At 34.0% G+C, this 23,997-nt stretch overlaps 3 protein-coding genes across 3 annotated transcripts; 1 reads left to right on the top strand and 2 right to left on the bottom strand.

Moving 5' to 3' along the window:
* The first annotated feature begins 205 nt into the window (after positions 1–205).
* LOC131626008 (uncharacterized) lies at positions 206–1,504 on the top strand. The gene is made up of 3 exons (XM_058896834.1): positions 206–455; positions 661–989; positions 1,133–1,504. Exons 1-3 carry the CDS (start codon positions 206–208, stop codon positions 1,502–1,504), a joined length of 951 nt encoding a protein of 316 aa, XP_058752817.1.
* Positions 1,505–7,572: 6,068 nt separating this feature from the next.
* On the bottom strand, positions 7,573–11,851 carry LOC131625989 (vesicle-associated membrane protein 714-like). The gene is made up of 4 exons (XM_058896818.1): positions 11,418–11,851; positions 8,859–9,049; positions 8,202–8,365; positions 7,573–8,054 (listed from the first exon to the last, which is right to left on the bottom strand). Exons 1-4 carry the CDS (start codon positions 11,632–11,634, stop codon positions 7,964–7,966), a joined length of 663 nt encoding a protein of 220 aa, XP_058752801.1. The 5' UTR covers positions 11,635–11,851; the 3' UTR covers positions 7,573–7,963.
* Positions 11,852–22,210: 10,359 nt separating this feature from the next.
* On the bottom strand, positions 22,211–23,729 carry LOC131625979 (NAC domain-containing protein 90-like). The gene is made up of 3 exons (XM_058896808.1): positions 23,410–23,729; positions 22,900–23,189; positions 22,211–22,741 (listed from the first exon to the last, which is right to left on the bottom strand). The coding sequence occupies exons 1-3, from the start codon at positions 23,561–23,563 to the stop codon at positions 22,394–22,396; spliced, it is 792 nt and encodes a 263-aa protein (XP_058752791.1). The 5' UTR covers positions 23,564–23,729; the 3' UTR covers positions 22,211–22,393.
* Between the last annotated feature and the right edge of the window lie 268 nt (positions 23,730–23,997).

Raw genomic sequence — 23,997 nt, 5'->3', positions numbered from 1 at the left:
CCCATATGCTGGTGGGAGAAGCTGATGACTGATGGCTAGAGACTCGTCAGAGGTTGGAGACTGCAGGTGAAGTTATCACTTGGGCTGTATTCAGTAAGGAATTTCTTAGGAGGTATTACCCTGAGGATGTTCGCGAGAAGAAGGAAATTGAATTTCTCGAACTGAAGAGGGAAATTTGTCAGTTACGGAGTATGCTGCTAGGTTCATGGAACTGGCAAAGTTTTATCCTCATTATGACAAGGCAACTGTTGAGTTTTCCAACTGTATCGAATTTGAGAGCGGGTTATGCCCCGAGATCAAGAAGGCAATTGGATACCAAAAGATTCGTAAATTTTTGGGTTTGGAAGATAGGTGCAGAATTTATGAGGAGGACAGTAATGCTCGCTATAAGATCATAAATGAGAAGAGGGGTAAGCACCAACAGAACTGTGGGAAGCCTTATGATACTCCAGCTAGTAAGGGGAAATAGAAAGTTGCTGAGGGTAAGAGGACTAATGGGGGAGATGCTCATGCTGGTATAGTATGTTTCAGATGTGGGAAGCCATGTCATAAAAGTAATGCATGTACTGAATATGTAAAGAGGTGTTTCCGTTGTGGTAAAGTCGGGCATGAAATAGCTTATTGTAAGCACAAAGGTGATTTGCTTCAACTGTGGCGAAGAAGGACATATTAGTACTCAGTGCCAGAAGCCGAAGAAAGTACAATCTAGTGGGAAAGTGTTTGCTTTAGCAGGAACTCAGACATCTAGCAAAGACAGACTAATCAAAGGTACATGTTTCATTAATAGTACTCCCTTAATTACTATTATTGTTACGAGTGATATGCATTGTTTTATTGCTGGTGATTGTGTGAAAAAGTTAGGTCTTGTGTTGTCTTCTATGAATGAAGAGATGGTCGTCGATATTCCAGCTAAGGGATCAGTGACTACATCTCTAGTGTGTTTGAAGTATCCTTTGTCGATCTTTGACAGAGACTTTGCTGTTGATTTGGTTTATTTTTTATTGAGTGGATTGGATGTGATCTTGGGTATGAACTGGTTGGAATATAACTATGTTCATATTACTTGTTATAACAAATATGTGCGGTTTTCTACTCCTGTCGAGGAGGAGGAAATTGGTTTAATATCTGCTAGACAATTGCGGGAATTGGTGAAAATGAAGCACGTGTATTTTCGTTGATGGCGTCGTTATCTGTTGAGAATCAGACTACAATTGATAAATTACAGGTGGTACGTGAATTTCCTGAATTCTTTTCCGATGAGATTCCCGGTGTACCGCCAGAAAAAGAGGTCGAATTCGCTATTGATCTTGTCCCTGGTACCACACATGTTTCCATGGCACCATACAGGATGTCACCATCTGAGTTGGCAGAGTTGAAGAAGCAATTGGAGGATTTACTTGAGAAGAGGTTCGTGAGACCAAGTGTATCGCCTTGGGGAGCTCCGGTGTTTCTAGTGAAAAATAAAGATGGAAGTATGAGGTTGTGTGTTGATTATAGGCAGTAAAATAAAGTAACAATCAAGAACAAGTATCCACTTCCGAGAATAGATGACTTTATGGATTAGTTGGTGGGTGAACGTGTGTTTAGCAAGATTGACTTGAGATCGGGTTATCATCAGATTAAAGTGAAATATGGAGATATTCAGAAAACGGATTTTTGAACCCAATACGGGCATTATGAGTATTCGGTGATGCCTTTCAGTGTCACTAATGCGCCGAGAATATTCAATGAATATATGAACCGCATCTTTCATACTTACTTAGATCAGTTTGTGGTAGTATTCATTGACGATATTTTGATTTACTCTAAGTCGAAAGAAGAACATGCCGAACATTTAAGTGTGGTATTGTAGGTTTTGAAAGAGAATAAACTATATGAAAAGCTATCCAAATGTTAGCTTTGGTTAGAGAAGGTTAGTTTTATTGGTCATGTCATTTCAGGTAATGGCATTTTTTTGGATCCATCCAAAGTAGATGCAGTGTTGCAGTGGGAAGCTCCAAAATCAGTCACGAAGATTAGAAGCTTTTTGGGCTTGGTTGGTTATTATAGGAGGTTTATCGAAGGCTTTTCTAAGTTAGCACTTCCTTTAACACAACTGACTTGCTAAGGTAAAGCGTTTGTGTGGGATATTCAATGTGAAGAAATTTTTATAGAGCTGAAGGAGGGATTGACAACGGCTCCAATTTTGATGTTAGAACAAAGTTTAGTTCTACATCTTTGAAATAGTTTTGATGATAACAAACACATAATTTTAATAAGAACATATATGCTCCCTAATCGTTTATTTATGTTACAGAAGTTTTGATGCTTACCCAGATCAAAGAATAAGAAACAAATTCTGAAAGAAGCACAAGAGCAAGAAGTATTTGCCACTTGATCTCCATTCTAAGAAGATCATATTCTGAAAGTCACTATAACAAGCTCCCCAAGATCAAAGTAGTGAGGTTATCAATTTCTCAGGTTTGGACTGTGATTTCTCAGAAGCAGAAGTTATGATCAAACTCTGATAAGAAAAACGCTTCTTGCACCAAACACTTACGTAATGCTCTGATACATAATATTCTGATACTTAGTTCTGTTACAAGTCATTTAATTCAAGATCTTCTAGTAACGGCTGGAACTTTAATTCTACGGACATAATCCTTATTTTTGGAAAGAACTTAAAATGAATTATATCAACCTTCCAAAAATGAAGAAGTGTGTCTCTCAATGGATCCAAAGCTTCACTATATATTGAAGACACTACTGAAGTTTGAAACAAGAATTCTCACGCACAAAAAATTACGAAGAGCTCTCAAATTATTATTCATTCATTCTTTTATTTTTTGTGCATTGTTCTTAAACATTGTGTATACATCACAATTGTGATATAGCTTTCTAGAAGCAATTCTTAAACACTTTCTAGTTGTAATTTTATAATTATTGTTCCTTGAGAAATCGGGTAGTGGTCTATCTCAAGAAGACTTTGACGGTTGTCATTGTGAACGTTGTTGTAATCAAGTTTGATTAGTGGATTAAGACCTCGTAAGAGAGAGGCGAAACCACCTTGATAGGGTGGATTGGAGTAGTTTGAGTTCAAATGAACCAGGATAACCAAAGAGATGAGTATGATTACAATAATAGGAAGTGTTGATAATGGTGTGGCGTTGAACACCCAAGTATAAGAGGGTTATGGTTGTTACTACCTTAAAATTCGATATGTCAAGTATTGTCGAGCAGTGATGATTCGGTTGCTAAATTAATGAGGTGAGATTGCATCTCCATGTATAAGCGTGTTAAAGTTGTTGCTACCTTAAGTGCTGATAAGATGAGAGATTCATGTGGTGGTTGCTAAGTTGTTAACAAGTATGTTGTAGAAATATCGAATAATTGACACTAGATTTAAGTCATGTTGAGTTGTGGTAGCAGTCGGAGTGTTGTCAAACGCAATTGAGGATCATAGAGTTGAAAGCGAAGTTGAGGATGGTTATGTCGGATAGAATTTCGAGTACAAAAATATTCTAAGTGGAGGAGAGTTGTAACGCCCGTTTTTCTTTTAATTATTTGTGTTATTGTGTGTTGTGTGAATTATTTGATAATTATGTGTTAATTGTGTGTTTAATTGATTTTATGTTATTTATTGAGTATTATTAGTAAATAACATAAGTTAGTAAGTTTATTAGTTATTGGGCCTATGATAGAATTAGTAATGGAGAGGTGCTAATTAGAGTCCATTAGCAATTTGTAAGATAGTAAGGGTTTAACAAAACAAGGGTTTTAGAGAATATAGAGAGTTAGAAGCTCATTTGGTGAAATTGGGAAAAGAAGAGAAAGAAGAGAAGAGGAGAAAGCTAGGTTTTAAGATAGAGTTGGCTTCAATCCAAAACCCAAGGTAAGGGTGAGATTCTTTCATGATAAGGGGTTGTATAATGATGTTTTAGGGTGGGGTTTGATTGTATGTTGTTATCCATGAATTGTATGTTGTAGAAGCTTAAGGCTTATGATGAATTTTCATGAATTTGTGATTGAAATCATGTTTTTATTGATGATGAATGATGTTGTATACTATATGCAATTATGTGTACGTCTTGATAGGTATGAGTTAATAATGTTGTCTTGCGATGAATTTGCAATAAATATGTTTTCATTATGAAGTTGAATATAACGTGTTATGATGTTACTTGATTCGTACAATGTGATGTTTGTTGTTAATGTGTTGATGTTGTTGTTAATAAGACAAATTATTGATGTTTGTTGTTAACATGATGAATTAGTTGATGTTGTTATTAATACGACGAAATTGTTGTCGTTGTTGCTAGTATGTGGAATTTGTTGTTGTTGTAAACCATATGGTCAATGTTGATAAGTTGTATTGTGATTTATTGTGAAGTGAATTAATGTTGTATGATGATATGACATAGTGACGTGAATGTGAATTGATGAATTACTATAAAAGTAATGGTGTTTAGTCGATGTTGTGATGTGTTATGTATGTTGTTTTGTGTGGATGTCACATTCATTGAGTCATATCTATTGCATAAAGTGACGGTGGCCTTAGTGGCAAAAGCGACGGTGGCCTTAACGGCAAATAGCGACGGTGTGCCCAATGACAATTTTGAGACGGTGGGAGTTTTACTTCAAATGGTACCACATGCATTTGCATAAGTCGAGTCACATTTGAATTGCATTTGAATTGTTAAGATGATGAGATGTTTTTTGTGGCGTGATGATGAGATGTTTGTTGTGACGTGATGATATTACAATTGTGAAGTTGAATATGTTGTCCTAATTGATCAATGACATAGTTGCCGTTTTGAAAGTTGTATTATATTAATAAGTTGTTTGTGATGAAAATTGTTGTAAGATGTTATGTGATGAGAAGTGGTGAAATTATGTATGATCTATATCTCCTATATTATTTATCATGCATTCCTTTATATTGTAAGATATCTCACTCCTTCTGTTGATATTTCCCCTACCATGGGAAATGGGCAGGTACTCAAGATTAACGGTGGATGTTTGAGGTTATCTTTATGAAGTCTTTATGTTACTCCTTGATAAGTCAAGAGGGTCTGGCTCTGATACGTAGCACTCGGAGAATACTCGTTATTATTTAAGTTGTTGTATTTTAAGTTGACATTTATTTTTAAGTTGAATAAAAGATGTTTCTAAGTTGATTCTAAAAGTTAAGTCGAAGTTGGATTCATTTGAATAAAGTTATGTTTCCGAATGCTATGTATCTATGTTAAATGAAATACAAGTTGTTTATTTGTTGGTTTAAGTTGAAATGTGACATCCCATTGTTTGATGAAGATTTTTAAATGCACCCTGATTTTTGCTTATAACTACTGGGTAGAATTGGGGTGTTACAAGTGTTGAGAATGTACGTACGAACTACCAATTTATGTTAATCGAATTACATTACCTTTTACCAGTTAATATTTATTTCCAATAAAATCTTTTATCTTCAATAGAGTCTTTTATCTTTCTTTATCGCTTTCGAGTCAAAAAAGCTTTATCATTTCTGTAATCCGTTTTACCTTTCAACTTATTTTCTTTTCACTTACAAATTAAACACAAAACCAAACCAAGTATGAGCACAATCCATATATCAAAATCTGAAACTTAGATCATGTCCTAGGATCAATCTAGTCGATCCCGCGAGCAACCAAGATATTTGTTATTTTGGAGGACTAGCGGTTGTTTACTAATTTTCACGATAAACACACATACACTTGAGTTTTGAACAAAAAGTGATTTTTGAAGCTTGCAATTGGTTTTTATTGCTATGTAATTAATTTTTTAATGCATGATATCTTTTTCAAACATGATCTAGGTGCGTTATAATATCCCCAATGCTAAAATGCACATGATGACTCAGAGATATCGTTTAATATACATAAATACTAAAGTTTTTCTAATTTTGACATCATTCAAAATATCTAATGGGCAAATGCACTCACAATTGTGATTATTTTGTGTGGATGAGAATACTTGATATGTTTATGTTGTTGTAATTGGTGTGTGATATTGTTAGTTAATCTACTCCAATTGTCTTTCACCGCTAATTATTGAATTGTATCCTCACCCTTTCAATTTGAATGTCGTCTTACATGGACATCGTGCAGATATTCAAGAGTAGATCTTGCGGAAGTAAGTGGAAGTCAACTCATGGAGTTGCTTCTTAGTTTATCGTTTTATTTAGTAGCGTTTTGCTCTGATTATGTAACATCGGGTTGGGATCACTTGTTTTATTCCTTATGTTTGTTATGTTGAAGTCATAAGACTAATTTCGTTGTTGAGCATTCTTAAGTTGTTGAGTTGATTGATTACAACTCATATTTTGTTATTAAAGTTAAAGGATGAGACTAAACGTCATTACTTACTTTATCTTCCATAATTGTTGATGATAATTCCGCTGCGATGATACTTTAAAATGAGAGTGTGCGATGACAGGTTATGAAATGTCTTATCATATGAATATGTGATACCAGACAGATAAGTTGGATGTCGTGTAAACATCTCAAGTAAGCTTCAGATGAATTGGACGTCGTGTAAATACCAAATTACAAATTTTGAAACTATTATGTTGAAATTCGTGTTACGAAATAGGATGTGTGTTTTTTATGTGTGACAATCCTACGTGGTTATATTTATAATTAAATTATGTGATATTTCATGTGTGAGATTTAGGGTATTACAATAAAGACATGCAACCAACTCCACTAAATATATGCAACAATAAAATTGATTTCTTCTTTATTATGTAAAAGATCTTGAACAAGCGGCTTGGAACTCTTCATGTGACTGGTGATTGGCAAAAAGTTGGTATTTTTGCCAAGCCCCTACGTGCTGTTAAGTTTATTGATTTTAGAGACAAGGTCAATGTATGCTAAACGCACCTTAGTCTTAAGCGTGTGTTGGGGGAGGGTTGTAAAAGTTAAATGTTAAAAAAACTTAATTTTTCTTTCTGATTCTTAGAGTTGTGTTAGCTGGCACGGTTGCTACAACTCTCTAGAAGTTAGTTATAATATGTTGCTAAGGGTGTAGTTTAACCCTTAGAGTATGAATATCGGTGGTAGCGTAACAATATAAAGCCACCCAATGTCAGAAAATAATAATATTTAAATACAATGGTTCAGTTATCAATAAACCACCGTTGCCTTTTGTGGCACCGTGGCTTTGGCAGGTTTTGGGAAACTTTTTTCCTTTTAACCAATCACAAATTGAATTGAAGTAAATAGTAGTATTAGTGGGACCCAATTTAAAATTTTAAATAAGTGGTATGGATATTTGAGAGATGTATTTTAATCAATTAAATAACTAAAAACTATAAAATAATATAATATATTAAGTGGGGTCCATTTATACCACCAAATTGAGTGGTATGGATGTGGATGCTCTTAGTGACTATAAGTTAAGATATTTCTATCTAACTTATTAATTTCAAAATATTTTTTAATAGTTTCTTATAATTTTAATAATTTAATAATAAATTTTCTTAAAACATTTATTTATAATCCTATTAGAAACAATTTATTACCAACTTAACGTACTAAAGTAGCATTGTGTAAATGTGAAGGATCAATCCTCAAACCTCAAATAAACATTCAGGGTGGTTGACCCTAAATTTTCAATACCACTGACATACGAAGCATTAAAGTGTACAAGGAAATTGCAATAATTTATAAACAACAACAATGTAAACCTAGATCATAAAAGATAGTAAAATCCACATTTACAGAATTATGTCCTATAATCACAAAAACAGCATCACAGCAGGCTTTCGTGTGTAATCTTATAATACAGAACCAAGAACAACGAAAGGGAGAAAATGTGCGCAACTGTTTCTGGTTTCTTTACCAAATTTTCCCACTCAGCTCATAATTTAGAATCTGAAATACTGAAGTTTCCAAGGTAGATATTGACAGGAATCTTGACCATTGCAGAGCTCAGAAAATATATGAACCAGAAGGAGAGACAATTAGGATCTGCAGGATGATAGAGTAATGCCACCGCAGCACGCAGCAATTATTAAGTAAAGGACTAATACAATCAAGCCCGTCAATAACGCCCTGTTATATATCAAAATTTATACAGTCAAAGCAAGGATAGGACAAAAATGCAAAAAAATAAATCCAAAGAACTTTTGATACTCCAGATCAATAATTTATACTTTTCAAATATATATTCCTTATATTAAGGAAAGAAATTTCACTCACAAGAGTTTGAAATTTTTCATCCAAAGAGCTCTTCGAAGGCGCTTGGATTGCTTCCTAAAGTGAAATGAACTGTCTTGCATTGTTGCTGTCTTGTCAACTAGAAGTTCAATCCGGTCACCTCTCTCCAATATTTTCTCAATATTATCCACCATGATAGTGTGTATCTGAATGATAGAGTGAAAATTCTAATGTTATCAACTATGTCATAGGACTTAAACAGCCTTACCATATGCATGACAAACATTAACAACTTAAGTGACATTTACAGCATCAGAACAACTTAAAATCTCATACGCTCTTCAGAAGCTAGCTGCAAAATAATCGACATATGATGATTTTCAGAAAGAAAAACGGGAGACAACTTCGCTAGTAAATATTATTGGCTATAGGTATAACTCCATGGGATGAGTGATGCTTTTTATCAGTTATACCACTTTGGCTGTCGCTCGCAGTGCATACCAAGGAATATGGTAGATTTAACAAGAGAAAATAGAGTTTCATATTAAACTAGCAAGAGCACAACTTTCCCTATCATATCATTAACCTTGATTAGCTTATGTTCTCATTTTCTAAATTTGTACTAAATAAATAAAATGATGGGGCGGGGATACATCAAAAGACAGAATGAGGGATAAAGATTTCTTTGGAATTACTTGCCTCGCCAACTTCACTCCTCACACGATTGAGGGTATCGGCACTGGAATTACTAGAAAAAAACTCCATTTGCTGATGCAAAACCCTTGAAAACTCGTCATTCATTGCATAAGCTGGTGCATAATTGGCAACTCTGCTGTAGTTCTTCATAAACCTCATTTGGATATCTTCCAAGTATGAGAAAGGGATTCTCCCTGGATAAATAAAAAATGGGACATAGTAAGCATATGAAAACAGTAACAAAGAATGGGACAGAACAGTAAGTTCTTGCTTCATAACTCATCGACTACAAATTTGCTAATGACCGTTAGTCCATGTTCATGCAAAGATAAATACACTAATCCTATAAATCAATTTTTGAACTGATTGGTTTTCACAAACAAAAAAGAAAGGAAAATTCCTAACAACTTGGACAAGATTAAATTGAAGGTAATAATTATGTAGTCAATTAAGAAAAAAAAAAAACAAAGCATGTCTTCTCTGATAATAGTTTATAGATAGGTGGAGTGGAGCCTCAAATGAAGTTATAGATCTACCTACCAAAAACAAGCATAATATTACTACTAGTTGACAGAGTCTAGGAATAATTATAGCTAATTCCATCATTGGAATAAAAATGACCTTGTTGAAAGTGAGATGCGTAGCTCAAAAGGTATTTAGATCTCAAGAGTCAACATAAAGCATTATATGAATGTTATAGCAAATCTTTTATTATGAATTAGCTGGAATGACACTTATGCAACAAGTAATAGATGATTTGCTACATATTTGACTTGCTAAACAGGCTCAACCAGGATTACCCAAGAAAGGCAAACAATGAAAACCTAAGAGCTTGCCTGATCTATTTGTGTTTTATAGAATATTTCACATAATACAAATACCAAAAAACATCTGTTAGATGAGTTTTATTTAGAGAATAAATTTATAATAGTTTGAGGACTCTTCCAGATATGGTGGTCATGGTTTGAAGTGAGTTAAGAATTATTCGAAACAAGTGAAAGAAAATATAAACTAATAAAACAGGTTATCAACTTATAACCTGACAACAAAATATGGAAAGGAATTCCAATTTGTTTAGCTAAAAAGTAGGCATCAAATGATCAAATGGATATTTTGGTTTTTTTTTAACCAAAAAAATTGTTTCAGAAAAACAATAATCAAACTGGCCCTTAATTTTCTCACAGTGAAAGAAGCAAACTGTTCAAATTAAGGGTGGGTTTTTGTTTCAAAAAACTTGGAAATAATGCCAACATTTTTCCGTTGGAGGACAACTAGAATTCTTATACAACTTCTCAATGAAACCTGCTTTGATGCAGTAAGATACTTGCATATGGGAGATGGCACTAGGCTTCTTCCTGGGTTTGGAAACCTTGTTGTAATTAACTATTCTGTTTGACTACCCAACAACAGGACTTCCTCTAATTTCAGAAGCTGAAGTTGTGCAATACCACATATCAAAATGCAGTGTCGTATAGACATTTAATTGAACAATTATGGGACAATCTTCTTCAACAGTTTCTAACTCAAGAATCAGTTTAAGTCATGTCTAGGTTTGGTAGGGTATTGGGCATCATAACATTTTGCACAAAGAGAATCTAGTTTGGAACATGTGTTGAAAACTCACATGATAACAGTTCTAGCTAAATATTACCAATACTCAAGATAAAATATTATGGATCATGCTCACCCAGTGTGTAATCTGTATTCTCATGGTCTCATCAATATTTTGGATGAGGTTCACGCAATCTATTGCCTTAAGTTTAGGTAGTATTAATTAGAGGAGACAGATATAAAAGTATTATTAAGACAGATACATATGTTATAAATATGTCTTTGCATGCCACATGCTCGGTTAGGTATATCTAGGTTGGTCTACATCCCCTAGCTCTAAGCCTAAAAGGTAAAGCTAAAGAATCGGTCTGAAATATAAGGATGGTCTACATTCCCTCGAGTTCCAAGCCTAAAAGGTGAAAGAGTTTAATATAAGCCCAAAGCTCAGTCTGCAGTGTCTGGAGAGTCCAGTTCCTATAGTTATCGATGGTTCACATACTCCGCTCACGACAATTTCCTTAATGGAAAAGCGTCATTCAAAAGCAGTGGCCGCATCAGACATGGTGCCACATAATGTACGCAATATGCCAATTTAAGGAAGCCTCAGCTTCAAACGCGGTTGCATAATTTGCATTATCAATGGAGAAAGTCATACCACTATCACTATCAAGCACGATATCAGTCCCAAACACTCAACGGAAGCCAGAAACAACCTTCAAGAAACCTCTCCGCAATACAATTGAATCTCCTAATAGATGAACTAACAACACATAAACAATGATGCAGACTTCAATCGCACCTTTTTTTCATTTCAACTCACCAACACACAGTTGATTTTCAATTTACAACAATTGTATAATCATTAGAAGTTTAAACAAAAGAAATTAACCAAAGAACTCAGCCAAGCAAAATTACTCTTCCTAAAAAGGAATTCAAACTAAAGAATTGGATATTGCAGCGATTAGGTCAAAAACAATAAATCAAGAAAACAAATGAACGGCGACTACTCACTTCCGAAGGTGTCGTTGGCCATACAAAGGAACGCGAGGCCATCGGATCGGAGTATGTGAAAGATATATCTATCTTGAGAGAAGCAAAGTCTGGAATCCGATTCGGTTGGAAGCTTCTCGAGTAAGCGACGAGCGACGGCGCCTGTGTTGCCGGTGACGGCACTGAACTCCGCCAAAACCACCGTGCCTCTGGCAACCAAAGCATAGAGGATCGCCATCGGCTAAAAACTGCGTCGTCTGCTAGAAGCTAGATCTTTGAGATTGTTTCCATGGAAACCGGAATCGGATTAAACTGTGCGTTCAAAACAAACACGTTGAAATCGAAGTTTTTTTATTTTTTATTTTATTTTATGGGTTGGTTTGCGATTCTGAGAGTGGGCTACAGACCGGTGTGTCAAAGGGGATCTCGCTGTATTGGTGGGACTGGTTGATAGAGAGGGAATATGGACAACGCACGTGATTGCTGTTTACTCGTTATTGGTTCGGGATTTCCTTTTTCTTTTCTCGTGTAAGATGAGATATAAAAAAATCAACATTTTTTTTTCAAAAATCAAAATTATATTTAAAATTTTATTGGAATAGTCCAAAAGAAAAAAATTAGAGAATATCTCATTTCACCTCTTGATTCTCTTATGTATCTGGCGAAACTTTAAATATGTCATCTATTTTCGTAGATGCATATTCGGAAGCATTTTTTTTTTGCTAAAAGTTGAATTTTTCCGTAGGTGTATCTATGAAAGTATTTTAAACTAGTGAACGTTGGGGAAAGTGGCAAACTAATTCAGTTCAGGGAGTATTCCGTATGTACATCTACGAAAGAAGCGGGAAATATCATCCTCCTCTAAGGAAGTTTAAAAGAGCGACACGAGTACTAGAAAATGCGAGTGTCCATTTAAAATTTGTGGTTAGATGTTAGCTAGCAAGAAGTGGAAATTTAGTGTTATTTGTGGCTTGCATAACCATGACTTGTGTGCAAAATTACAAGGTTATCCTAGTGTATGTCGGCTCAATCGGAAAGAGAAGACATTTATTAGTGATGTAACACCTCGATATCCGCTGCACGCATCAACCGTGTCGGCCAACCGAGCATGTTACCAGCTTAATCAATAATCCCCCCTAGGTCCGCTTATCGGCTGCCCAGGAAATATTGTTTTTGCCTCCCGCAGGAATCGAACCATGTACCTAGGGGTTAAGTACATATTCATAGCAATTCCTGCTACCAATTGACCATATCCGACACGGTTGATGCGTGCAGCGGATATCGGGGTGTTACAAGTGACATGTCCTTGAATCTTGTCCAACCGAAAAATATATTTGGCACATTGAAACGGAAGGAACCCGACAACGTATCATATATAAAGTAAGTGTATAACATCTGGTACCGCAATAATAAGGTGGTTAGGGGAGATAGAAGTGAGATGCAACAACTATTGAAGTTGTTGGATGGTAACAAATACGTGTCGCATTACAGAACCTGCGATAATGGGGTTACGGTCCGAGATATTTTTTGGACTCATCTGAATTCGATAAAGTTGTTTAACATATTCCCGATAGTGCTCCTTCTCGATTCTACCTACAAGACCAACAAGTATAATCTTAGGTGTTACATCCACCGAGAAGACATACGCTGTTGATTTTGCTTTTTTGGAGTGTGAAAAAAGGACAATCTTAGGTGGGCATTAGAGGTGTGTCGGTCACTTTTGAAGGAACAAGTCGAGATGCCTAAGGCGATTGTTACGAACCGTGATACCGTGTTGATGAATGTGATGGCAAAGGTATTTCCTTCTTCTAATGAGTTACTTTGTCGATATCATATAACATGTAATGTGAGAAGTAAGGTTAAACCCGCGGCAGGGAAGAAACAAGTAGAGATCGAAGATGGAAAATTAATGAAGCCTGGTGTGATTGTTGAACAAATAATGGATGTATGGAGTCGTATTGTAAATTCTTGGACAAAAGAATTATATCTTGATTCCGTCATTCAATTTCGGAAAATGTGTGAAAAATATCCTGATTTATTAAAATATGTTGAAAGCACTATTCTTGATAAGGTGAAGGAGAAGGTTATTTGTGCGTGGACTGATAATGTACGACATCTTTGGAATACAACCACCAACAGAGTTAAGTTGGCACATGCTAGTCTGAAAGATTGTTGGTTAATAGAAAAGGTGACTTGTGTCAAGATTTGGATTGTGTAAATCTCATGATTAAAAACCAACACAATGAGATACAAACCACATTTGGTCGGAGCATTACGGTGTTGGAACATCAATTTAAGGACAACATACTTTATTCTCAATTGATTGGCAATGTGTCTCGGGCCAGGTTTAACTATATTTTTCACGAGGCCAAACAAGGCGAAGTTGTAGGTTCTGATAGCGCAAAGTGTGGTTGTACTATTTCTAAAACCTATGGTCTCTTGTTATTGCTAAAAAGATGAAACTAGGTGAGGCAATAAGAATGGACGAAGTTAACCCTCATTGGAAAAGACTTAGTTTTGATGATGATGGTTGCATCGAAGGCGAATAATCGAATATCTCTGTTACTTATGAATTGGAACCGATACAAGATAGGTTTTTGAAAGCCGATGACAACATGAAACTCCATATCAAAGAACAATTGCGAAAGATTGGATATCCTGAAACAACCGATATGAAACTGCCTTCTCAATCGATTAAGACAAATGATGCACCAAAGAAATTGAAGCCTACACCTAATGACAACTCGACTACTCGGGCTCCTTCGTATTGTGAACATGCCGATAAACTTTTTCACAATTCACTGACTCCAAAATCTCAAAAATCTCAAACAAGTTCAAAGAAAGAAGCTCGCATAAGCAAACCGCCTCCGACACCTATTCCGTCGAAAATTCCAATTATCGAAGAGATGCCTATTCCACCGAAAATTCCATTCAGCGATAAAATGTCAGTTTTTTATGCACAAATACATTGAGCAGATCGTCAATGTTGCAGGAGACGGTAATTGCGGTTACCGGGCCGTCTCGGTGTTGCTTGGTAATAGAGAGGATAGCCATACGCTTGTTCTTCATAAACTTATCCAAGAGTTGAAGACGCATAAAGATTCGTACACACGGTTATATGGTGACGAAGTTAAATTTGAAGCGGTTAACGAAGCTCTTGGTCCTTGGTTGGGCGCTTAAGCACTGATGTCAAAAATGGATGAAATTCCTGGAAATGGGACATCTTATTGCATGTGCGTATGATAGGTTATGCATTAACTTGACGCGTTATGGTTTTTCGGTAACATTTTTCCTCCTCCACACTGCAGCACCTACAAATCCAAATGATCGTATCATGTGTATTGGATGACTTTTAAAATCGAGTCATTTTGTGCAAGTTTACTTGAAACCGGGATGCCCCATACTACCTACGTCACCGGAATTGGCGCTTCATCATTCTGAATATGCCGAGACATGACTGGATATTTTTGTTGATAGGATGCACAAATTATAAAGATTAAACAACATTGAGAAGGAAGCGAATAAGGAAAAGTCAAAATTGGAACCACCAATAGATTTAAACGATGATAGTTCTTTTGATGTGTTTTGTAGTTTCAAAGTGTATTATGGACTGCATTATAATTTTGTTCTGCTAAATAAACTAACAGGGAAATTTTCGTAGATGTATCTACGGAAGGATCAAAATTTGCAAAATATGGGTATTTTCCGTAGATATAACTACGGAACCAAAATATATGAGTTGCTTCCGTGGATATACATACGGAACATTTTGTGACAGAAAATGGATGGTCCATATTCACTTAAGTTTTCTATAAATTTGGGGTTTCTAATATTGTATTTCACACAAACACAAAAATGTCTAATATGAGTACAATGTCCATTGGTATGTCACAAGTGTCTCCTACTCCGATAGTAGAACACCCGGGCAGCCATTCAAACTCAACGAGTACACCTCGCTCGATGTTATATTTGACGGAATTCACTACCGCCTATCTTACAGTGACAAATGAGAGGTTGTGAAGCTCAAGTATCGTTCACATTTATTTGATAATAGAGGGAACATCGTTTACAACAACTTTGAGCTCAAGAACCGAGCAGATGTTTTGGCAATTTGGCAAACGTATTTTGGTTTCAAAGAGAAAATCTCGCTCGAGTTCGTAGCTACAGTGCAAAGAATGGTCGAGCAAATCTTAAAGATGTCCAAGCATCCACCAGACTATTGAAATGTAATGTTTAATTTGCTGTTGAAATTATCGATGTAATGTCGATTTTAATCTATGAATGTTGTTTTTATCGTTACAAATGTTATTTTTCTGGTATTCTGTATCTGGTTTATTTCATAGATATACTTAAGGAAGTTTTCTGTATATTCATCTACGAAAGGTTTTTACGTAAATGTAAAAAAAGACGCTTCTGGATGTACATTTATGAAAGCAGATGGACAAATTTGGAAGCACACATGATGCCTAAGAATCCCAACGGGTGTAGTAAGAGATTTTCAAAAATTATGCAAAATTATATCAAGAGTCTTTTAAATTATTTTAGTGTAATAAATTGGTCTTTTAAGTTTTTATTAACAACTTGATCGAAGTTAACAAATGTGTGAACAATTAATTTTTTTATCCTTTTTTTTTCAATTTTTTTAAACCAATAACCCAAAATACATAAATTTGCAACAAAATGCATATATTAACATCCTAAATACATAAAATAGCATCCAAAAAATATAAAGTTAGATCATAATTCAACAAAATAATTTAAGAGATCAAATTGTTACAAAGAAATTCAAAGGACCAACATGTTACAATAAAGTAACTTAAAAATTAACTGAGTTAAATGGAAGGTGGGTAGGTCGATAGAAATAGGGGGTTTAGAGATTAGAAACTTAAGGATGTTCAACATCACATTACTAGGAAAATGGGAATGAAAAGTAAAGAATGATATTAGGGGTATTTGGTATGATGTCTTGGTTATTAAAATTGGGTTGGATATTGAGGCTCAAAAGTTGGGGCTACCAGAAATCTCAAATTGATGGAAGTATATTTTGTAGTTTTGAGATATAGGAGTCTGCCACATCAAACGAATATTCGCTAAAAGAGACTTATAAAAATTTGGTGGGACAGGTTGATAGAGAGAGAGAGAGAGAGAGAGAGAGAGAGAGAGAGTATGGACAACACATGTGATGTTGTTTACTCCTTATTGGTTAGGACTATCCATTTAATTTTGTCGTGTAATATGAGATATAAAAAAATCAGCATTTTTTTACAAAAATTAAAACTTTATTGGAATAATCGGGAAGAAAAAAATTAATTGAGTTAAATGGAAGGTGTGTAGGTCGATATAGGGGGCTTAGATATTGGAAATTTAAGGATGTTCAACATCGCATTACTAAGAAAATACGAGTGGAAAGTAATGATATGAGGGGTATTTGGTATGATGCCTTTGGTTAACAAATATGGGTTGGATATTAAGGTTTAAAATTTGGGGCTATTAGAAATCTCAAATTGATGGAAGGATATTTGTAGTTTGGAGATATGGGAGTGTGCCACATCAAACGAATATTCTCTAAAAGAGACTTATGAAATTTTGGTGTCGATTGATCAACTAATTTCTAGTCATCCTTGGACTAAGGTTTGGAAAAAGGTAATCCCCTCAAAAGTGTCATTTTTTGTTTGGAGAATGCTACAAAATAGAATTTCTACGAAAGATAACTTAGCTATGAGGGGAATGTTAGAACAAGGGTAGGTAGGGTGTGCAGGAGTGAGAAGTCGGTTTCTCACCTTTTTTTAAGTACTCGATTTTTGTAGGTGTATGAAGTTCCTTTTGTAATAGGATTCAAGTAGTTTCAGCTTTTCATAAAGTCGGATGGAAGCACCTGATTAAGTTCGAAAGGTTGATAGGTAGAGGAAGAAAGTCATAAATGAAGTTAGCTATTATTTGGGCCACTTGCGCCAGGAGCATTTGAAAATATAAGAAGCTAAAGTCTTTTTCGAAATGAGGATATCCAAATTGAAGAAATGGTAGAGAGGGAAAAATATTGGCATGAAAGTGGTTTAAAATAAAGTCAAATACAATATCAGATAATTTAGTCATGTGGTGTAAGAATCCCAAGGTCTGTCTTGACAACTCGGACATGTGATCAAGTTTTGGTTGTTAATAACAAAGACAAATATTACTTTTTTGATTTTTATTTTGACAGGTGCTTTAGATTCAAAGTTCTTTCCGCTGCCTATTTACAATTTTGTAGAGAATTTTGGAGCATGCCTTGTCGGTCGACGTGTTCTTCCCCAATGAGGTTTCATTTTGGTTTTTAGCGTTATTGAAGTAGTTACTTCCGCATAGTAGTGCTAGAGACGGTATATCCGGTTTGGAAGTTGCAGACCATTTTATAAGACTAATTATCAATTTTTCTGTTCTTCTTTTCCTAAAGTAAAGTAATCAATCAAAGAGCTCACTAAAGATGATTGTAAGATTTTGGTTTTAAATTTTGAACGTCAATGTAAAAATCAAAAGTTAACAAAAATGTTCACTTGGTTTCTCTAAATGATTTTCTCAAATGTTTCTCTATGATATTTATTTCTCATAAATTAGAAAAATGAGCAGTAAGGGTAATCTATTTCTAGTACTTTTTTGAAACCATGTTGTTGCCGATAATATACAATATTTAATAATTTCTAGTATGATTCCTATATTTCATGTCATGACTTATATGACTTCGTGCTAATGGCTTCTATATGAAAATGATTCCTCAACCTTATCTTTTTTGCGCCTTAAACTAATGTTCTTTATTTTATTGTATTTTCTCTTTGATAGTATTTTACAAAATCAAACTAGAGTGAATAAGAAACAAACAATTATCTTGAAGCTTGGAAACAAACGATCTTGAAACATTTGAAAATTGATGATATCATAATATGAATAACTTGATAGATGTTTGATATCATAGAAATCATTTTATATATAATTGATGCTTTAAAATATGATTTGATTTACACGCTTTTCATCAGAGGCATTTTTTATCAAAGTCAGAAATGCATTAGTGACAAATGCTTTATATCAAAACCTTTGTTTTTTCTACTTATATATATTAAGGTCTGCACACTTAAACATACATACGAGCAAGATAATTATTCTCATTTTTATCATCAAAATTAATTAAAGGTTATTTAAGATGCCAAAATATGTCTATAAATTCCTTACCAAATATACAATTGAATAATTAGTATAAAAATGTGTTGATCACAAAGCCAACCAAAGGCAGATAGATATTTTGGACTTGGGGGAACGAGTCACATTTGTGGTAAAACGTTTGATTAATATAGTGATTTATGATCCACCTTAGTGGTTTGCACATTGTTTTTGGTTAGAATGGTTGTGAATGAAAAATTAGAGTAGTCTACTAATTTTCTACTCCAAACCTCCATAGATGTATGGAAGTTTATTCGTGTGAATGAATATCTATTGATCAAATAAGGCCCCGTAGCAATAACTTCACTCTATAAAATATTTGGTAACCTAGAACCCAGCAATATGAACCTACCCTCTCTAAAATTATACTATTCATGTGTTCAACTAGACCATTTTGTTAAGGTGTGCCACCAACAGTTGTATGCATCTTTATACTCTGTTTCTTAAAAAACTCATTAAACTTCTCTAAAACAAATTTCATTGCCAATTCTTAGCACATTCATTTTTGTTCCAAACTAATTTTTTTATTAAAGTATGTCATTCTTCAAACCTTTCAAGGATTCCACTTTTATTTTTCAAAATGTAGACTCATACTCTTTTAGAAAAAGCTTGATAATAGTGAGGAAATATAAACCACTCCCATGAGTTTCCACCATTTTTAAATCTCATAGATTTAAGTAAACATACTCAAACGGTCTAGTAGACATATGTATACCACTCTCAAACTTTTCACCATGTATTGTTTTCATGATTTGCAGTAATCATAAAACTCTACTTTGTTCAATTTCTAACTTCCTAGCAAACCTTGTTTTGCTAGCTCAATCGAAGTTCTTTTACTAACATACTTTAATATCATATGCCATAGCTTAGTTTTGTCATGAAATACTTGACTAAATTATGTTGTCTGGCCAATAAAAATGTAACCATCTAAAATATACAACCCGCATATTTTAGACTCTTTAGCCATAATCAATGCATCATGCAAAATTTTCAACGCTCCATGTTCATCAAACATGCTTATAAACAACAAATTTTGCTTAATCTCGACAACATGCGTCGTATCACGAAGAAGGAACTCACAGACACCAAACATTTTAAGTATAATCTTACCAATACTATGAACTTTCCAAGCCTAATTATTAACGAGTCCTTAGAATCCACTTTATTTCAACTCCAAAATCTAAGTATTCATTCCTTTAGAACATCTGATATGAGAATCCTAATTCTTTGATCCATCTCTTTGTTGTCTCCAAACTCATCACTATTAGTGCACCATCACTTTTATAACAATACTTATAGGAGGAAATCACAAGCTGAGTAGAATCACCCCTGCCTCATCTCAAAACAATCTTTATCGAAGTGACAAATTTTGTGACAAATGAAGAATTTAACTTTTAATCATCAAAATCCTTAGAATTTGACTTTTATTTATTTCCCGTTTGGTTTCCTATACTCTCATTTTTTTTCTTTCTTGGAACACTTAAGTCTTCTCCACTATCGCTTACCTTTAACTTTTTAATCTTGGTTAATTCCTTAGTTATTATAGTCATTGGATCTCCTCCAAAGCGATAATATCTTCCTTGCCATAAAGAAATGTATTCTTAAAATGCTCAAAAATCTAAATATCGAGTTCACCAAGAGTAAATCCTTATCGTCATTATAATTTTTTGCCATAATATTTTGCAAGTCGTCAATGATCTTGTTAAATTATGTCAATTACGCTACAATGAATTTGTTATCTACTAATAAAAAAAACAGAGTTGTTGTTTTAGACATAACATATGAGTCAATGATTTGGTCATATACAATGATTCAACCTTAACCCACATCTATGCCACAGGAATCTCCTTGGTGACTTCCCTAAGAAATTTATCTCTAAGGTACAAAATAATGACACTTTGGTCTCATCTGCCATCTTGGTCCTCTTTGCTTGTTTTAAGCCTAGAGAAATTAGTGCATCACTTTTCAATGCTCTTACATATTTTTTTTGAAATATGATTGTTTTCATTTCACTTTCCACAACTTAAAATTGTTATCCTCAGAAAATTTCCAATATCCCATTTAGAACCCATGGTGTTCACCTATAAAATTAACCCTTTTGGCCTACGGTGGGTGCAACATGTCGTGAAATTAAAACATCAAATGTTTAAACATACTAAGAATAAAAATGGATGAGACAAAGAACAATGATAACTAAAATAAATAGTCTCTAAAAAATTTCAATATGCCAATTAGCATAAAAAATCAAAATGAAGAAGAGTAAAATAAAGTGGCGAATACACAATATTTATTTACCCAATTCAATCAAATCGATATACATATACTATAACAAAGAAAAGTTCTATGATTCACCGTACTTCACGAGTTCTTACAAGAGATTACAAGATGAGTTATAAAAAAAATAAGAACATTGCATATTTTCTATTCAAATGTTTCTTAATCAATTCTCTACTCAATATATGTATTGCACAAATCCAAAATTTTTAGAAGTGTTCTCTAATTTTCTTAGATACCTTAAAAAATATTTTAGTTTTTTGAAAAATAAACCCTAAGGATCTCTCCCTTTGTCTTTCTAAGTTTCTCTCATTAGAATTTCACTTCTGATAGTTTTGTACCAAAAATAGAGTGAAAACATCTTTTAAAGGTGTCAAAGAAACTCACTCATTTTTCCTAAAGTACATTATTTTTCTAAAACTTAGAAATGCATTGTCTTCCCTACAAAAACACTGTGTACCTCCCAAACATTGTACGTTCGTGCTAACATTATATCAATTTTTTATAATAAATTTTTTTAATAAATATTAACCACTCATTTATATTAATACGTAAATATAAATAATGATGCTACATGAATTGAATCCTAAACCGGTAGTTTATATTTATTTAACTCAATTTATTTATATCAATTTTCTTTTGTATAAAAAACACCAAATAAAATTTATGCTCGCTATTAAATAATTGGATTAGGCATAGGGTTAAGAATATTTTTAATCATTCTAAATGTATCAATTTTAATTTCTAAAAAAATTTTAAAATGAGTTTTTGTTAGGAAGTCTGGGAGAGTCGGGAGCACCAATGAAACAAATGTTCTAGGACCACAAGAGAGGAAGACACCACATCTCTACCCAAAACCTTAAGGTGTTAGGTAAATGGGTCATCTCTCTTATATATCCAACATTACACTCATTCATAGGCAATGTGGGACTTTAGACACTCACACTTTCACTCAACATTCTCCACCACAAGTGTGAGTTCCCCACATCCTATAACAGGATCCTACACCGGATCCAGCTTCCACTCCCCCACCAAGCCGAACCATGGCTCTGATACCATTGTTGGAGAATTCGGGAGAGTCGAGAGCACCAACGGGACTAATGCTTCAGGATCTCAAGAGAGCGAGAAACCACATCTCAACCCAAAACCTTAAGGTCTTAGGTAAATGAGTCATCTCTCTTATATATCCAACATTACACCCATTCGTAAGCAATGTGAGACTTTAATCACTCATACTTTAATTTTAAATTAGACTAAATTATTTTGATAAAAACTAAATTGTTAAATTTTAAGTTAATGATATTTTTAGATCTTAACAATTACATGTCATTCTAAAAATTCAATCATAAATAGAAATAGAAATAAAATTTGATATATTCAAGAAATCAAAAATATATTTAATCAATGAAAATTAGAAAGAAAAAAAATGAAAGAATTACAATTAGAAGTAATCTACTGTTTATACCTTGCAGGCTGGTTGGTATTTAAGGATCTGAATTAGCCACGTATACTTGACGGGTCTGCTTGACCTAGAATTAAGTCCAACTAAAATGTTCCCATTCCCATTCCCATAATGGTTCTTGGAGTTGAACCTCATCCCCATTATCACCATTGTTATTTACATTCCAATTACTGCTATTTGAACCTCCTCCAACCTCTGGAAGACAAACACTTTGGAATCCTCCTAATTGAGAAATTTCAAATGAACTTGATGCATGATCCATTTTTGCATTTTGATTAGTACACGTGGCAACAAATGAATTTTGATCGATCTGGTTAACTTGAAATCGATCATGTCTTTCATTCTCTAATGGACGTCTGTCAAATGATCTAAAACTTCCTGATATCACATATACTCGACACACGCTGAATTCTCGCCTTAACTATACACATCAAAATCATCCGGTTAATAAACTAATAAATTTGAATTTGAATTAAATAATAAAAATAAATAAAATTATTAAATATTTCTTGATTTAAAAATCAATTTTTTTTATATATGTATTATTACATATGATGACGATAGAATGATGCAATATACCTGAGGTGTGGCAGTATTGGATTGGTTACACAATTGAATGGCTCTGTATTCATTCATCTTCCATTTAGTTTTCCTTCCACTAGGAGCTTTTCCTCTATAGAACACCATTGTTTTCTTCACTCCAATAACCTTATTATCAGAAGAATAAACATAACCAGGAGAACCTGTTGCCTTCCAGTAACCACAACCAGTTGTTCTATTAGGCCTCCCTCCTCTTGCTTCTCTCTCTTGCCCCGGCGAAAAGAAAAACCATTGCTCTTTATCTTCACGGCATAGCTCTCCCGCAAGAGCTGCAAAAATGTAAAATACATTGCAATAAGAAGATAGTTAGGCGGACGAAATTGTTTAACTGATATACGTGTTAGTTGAGTTAAATGAATTTAAACCGCTGATGCAACTTTAATTTCTTATCGCTGTATTTATTTATATTTATGTATTAATGTAAACAAGTTGTTGATACAGAGAGAATACTACTGAGAAGATTTAGGGTTTGAACAGTGAAAAACTTACGAGGGAGATTCCATGGTTCTACGCCATTGATGTCAATGACAGGAATAACCCTACCAAAAGCATTTCTTTCTCCTTGAAGTTTGTTCTTTAGGTAAAAGCTAACAAGCTCTTCTTCAGTTGGGAAGAAACGAAAACCAGGTGGGATATCTACCATTGAAATAGTTGAATTGAATTGATGTTTCTTTTTACTCTTAAAAACTTTTCAAGTGTATTTGAATATATATAATGTATCTACAAGTGTATATATAAGTCTTAGGTGTAAAGACAAGAGATGGAGTATGTGGGACATAGTGGAAGTAGAAAAGTTTGAGAGTTTGGGATGGAGGGTAGAAACTTCCACACGGTTATAGGAGCAAAGAAAATGTCTTTGCATTTGCAAAACCATTTTGATTTGCCTTTATCATGATGATATATGCCTCTATCATTCAATTAATTTTCCTTTTGAATTAGTCATCCCATTAGAAACAAATAAAAAATTGAAGAAGTTAACATAGCTGTCACACAATAGTTAGCAATATTCATCATTGTTACATTATTTTAACAAATATATACTTAATTATCTTATCTACGTAATCTTTTTCATTATAG

This window comes from Vicia villosa, unplaced genomic scaffold (genome assembly GCF_029867415.1).
Source record: "Vicia villosa cultivar HV-30 ecotype Madison, WI unplaced genomic scaffold, Vvil1.0 ctg.000253F_1_1, whole genome shotgun sequence".
In the NCBI taxonomy this organism is placed as follows: domain Eukaryota; kingdom Viridiplantae; phylum Streptophyta; class Magnoliopsida; order Fabales; family Fabaceae; genus Vicia; species Vicia villosa.
This window is presented reverse-complemented; position numbering and strand designations above follow the sequence as displayed.

What these genes read in the sequence shown, in the direction of transcription:
- LOC131625979 (XM_058896808.1), bottom strand. Translation starts at nt 23,563, where the DNA reads ATGGTAGATATCCCACCTGGTTTTCGTTTCTTCCCAACTGAAGAAGAG. An exon ending in AGAACCATGGAATCTCCCTC is followed by an intron (nt 23,190 to 23,409) that starts GTAAGTTTTTCA and finishes ACATTTTTGCAG; the next exon opens with CTCTTGCGGGAGAGCTATGC. An exon ending in CCAATACTGCCACACCTCAG is followed by an intron (nt 22,742 to 22,899) that starts GTATATTGCATC and finishes TGATGTGTATAG; the next exon opens with TTAAGGCGAGAATTCAGCGT.
- LOC131625989 (XM_058896818.1), bottom strand. Translation starts at nt 11,634, where the DNA reads ATGGCGATCCTCTATGCTTTGGTTGCCAGAGGCACGGTGGTTTTGGCG. An exon ending in GGCCAACGACACCTTCGGAA is followed by an intron (nt 9,050 to 11,417) that starts GTGAGTAGTCGC and finishes TTATTTATCCAG; the next exon opens with GGAGAATCCCTTTCTCATAC. An exon ending in TGAGGAGTGAAGTTGGCGAG is followed by an intron (nt 8,366 to 8,858) that starts GCAAGTAATTCC and finishes TCTATCATTCAG; the next exon opens with ATACACACTATCATGGTGGA.
- LOC131626008 (XM_058896834.1), top strand. Translation starts at nt 206, where the DNA reads ATGGAACTGGCAAAGTTTTATCCTCATTATGACAAGGCAACTGTTGAG. An exon ending in GCCTTATGATACTCCAGCTA is followed by an intron (nt 456 to 660) that starts GTAAGGGGAAAT and finishes ACTGTGGCGAAG; the next exon opens with AAGGACATATTAGTACTCAG. An exon ending in GAGACTTTGCTGTTGATTTG is followed by an intron (nt 990 to 1,132) that starts GTTTATTTTTTA and finishes AATATCTGCTAG; the next exon opens with ACAATTGCGGGAATTGGTGA.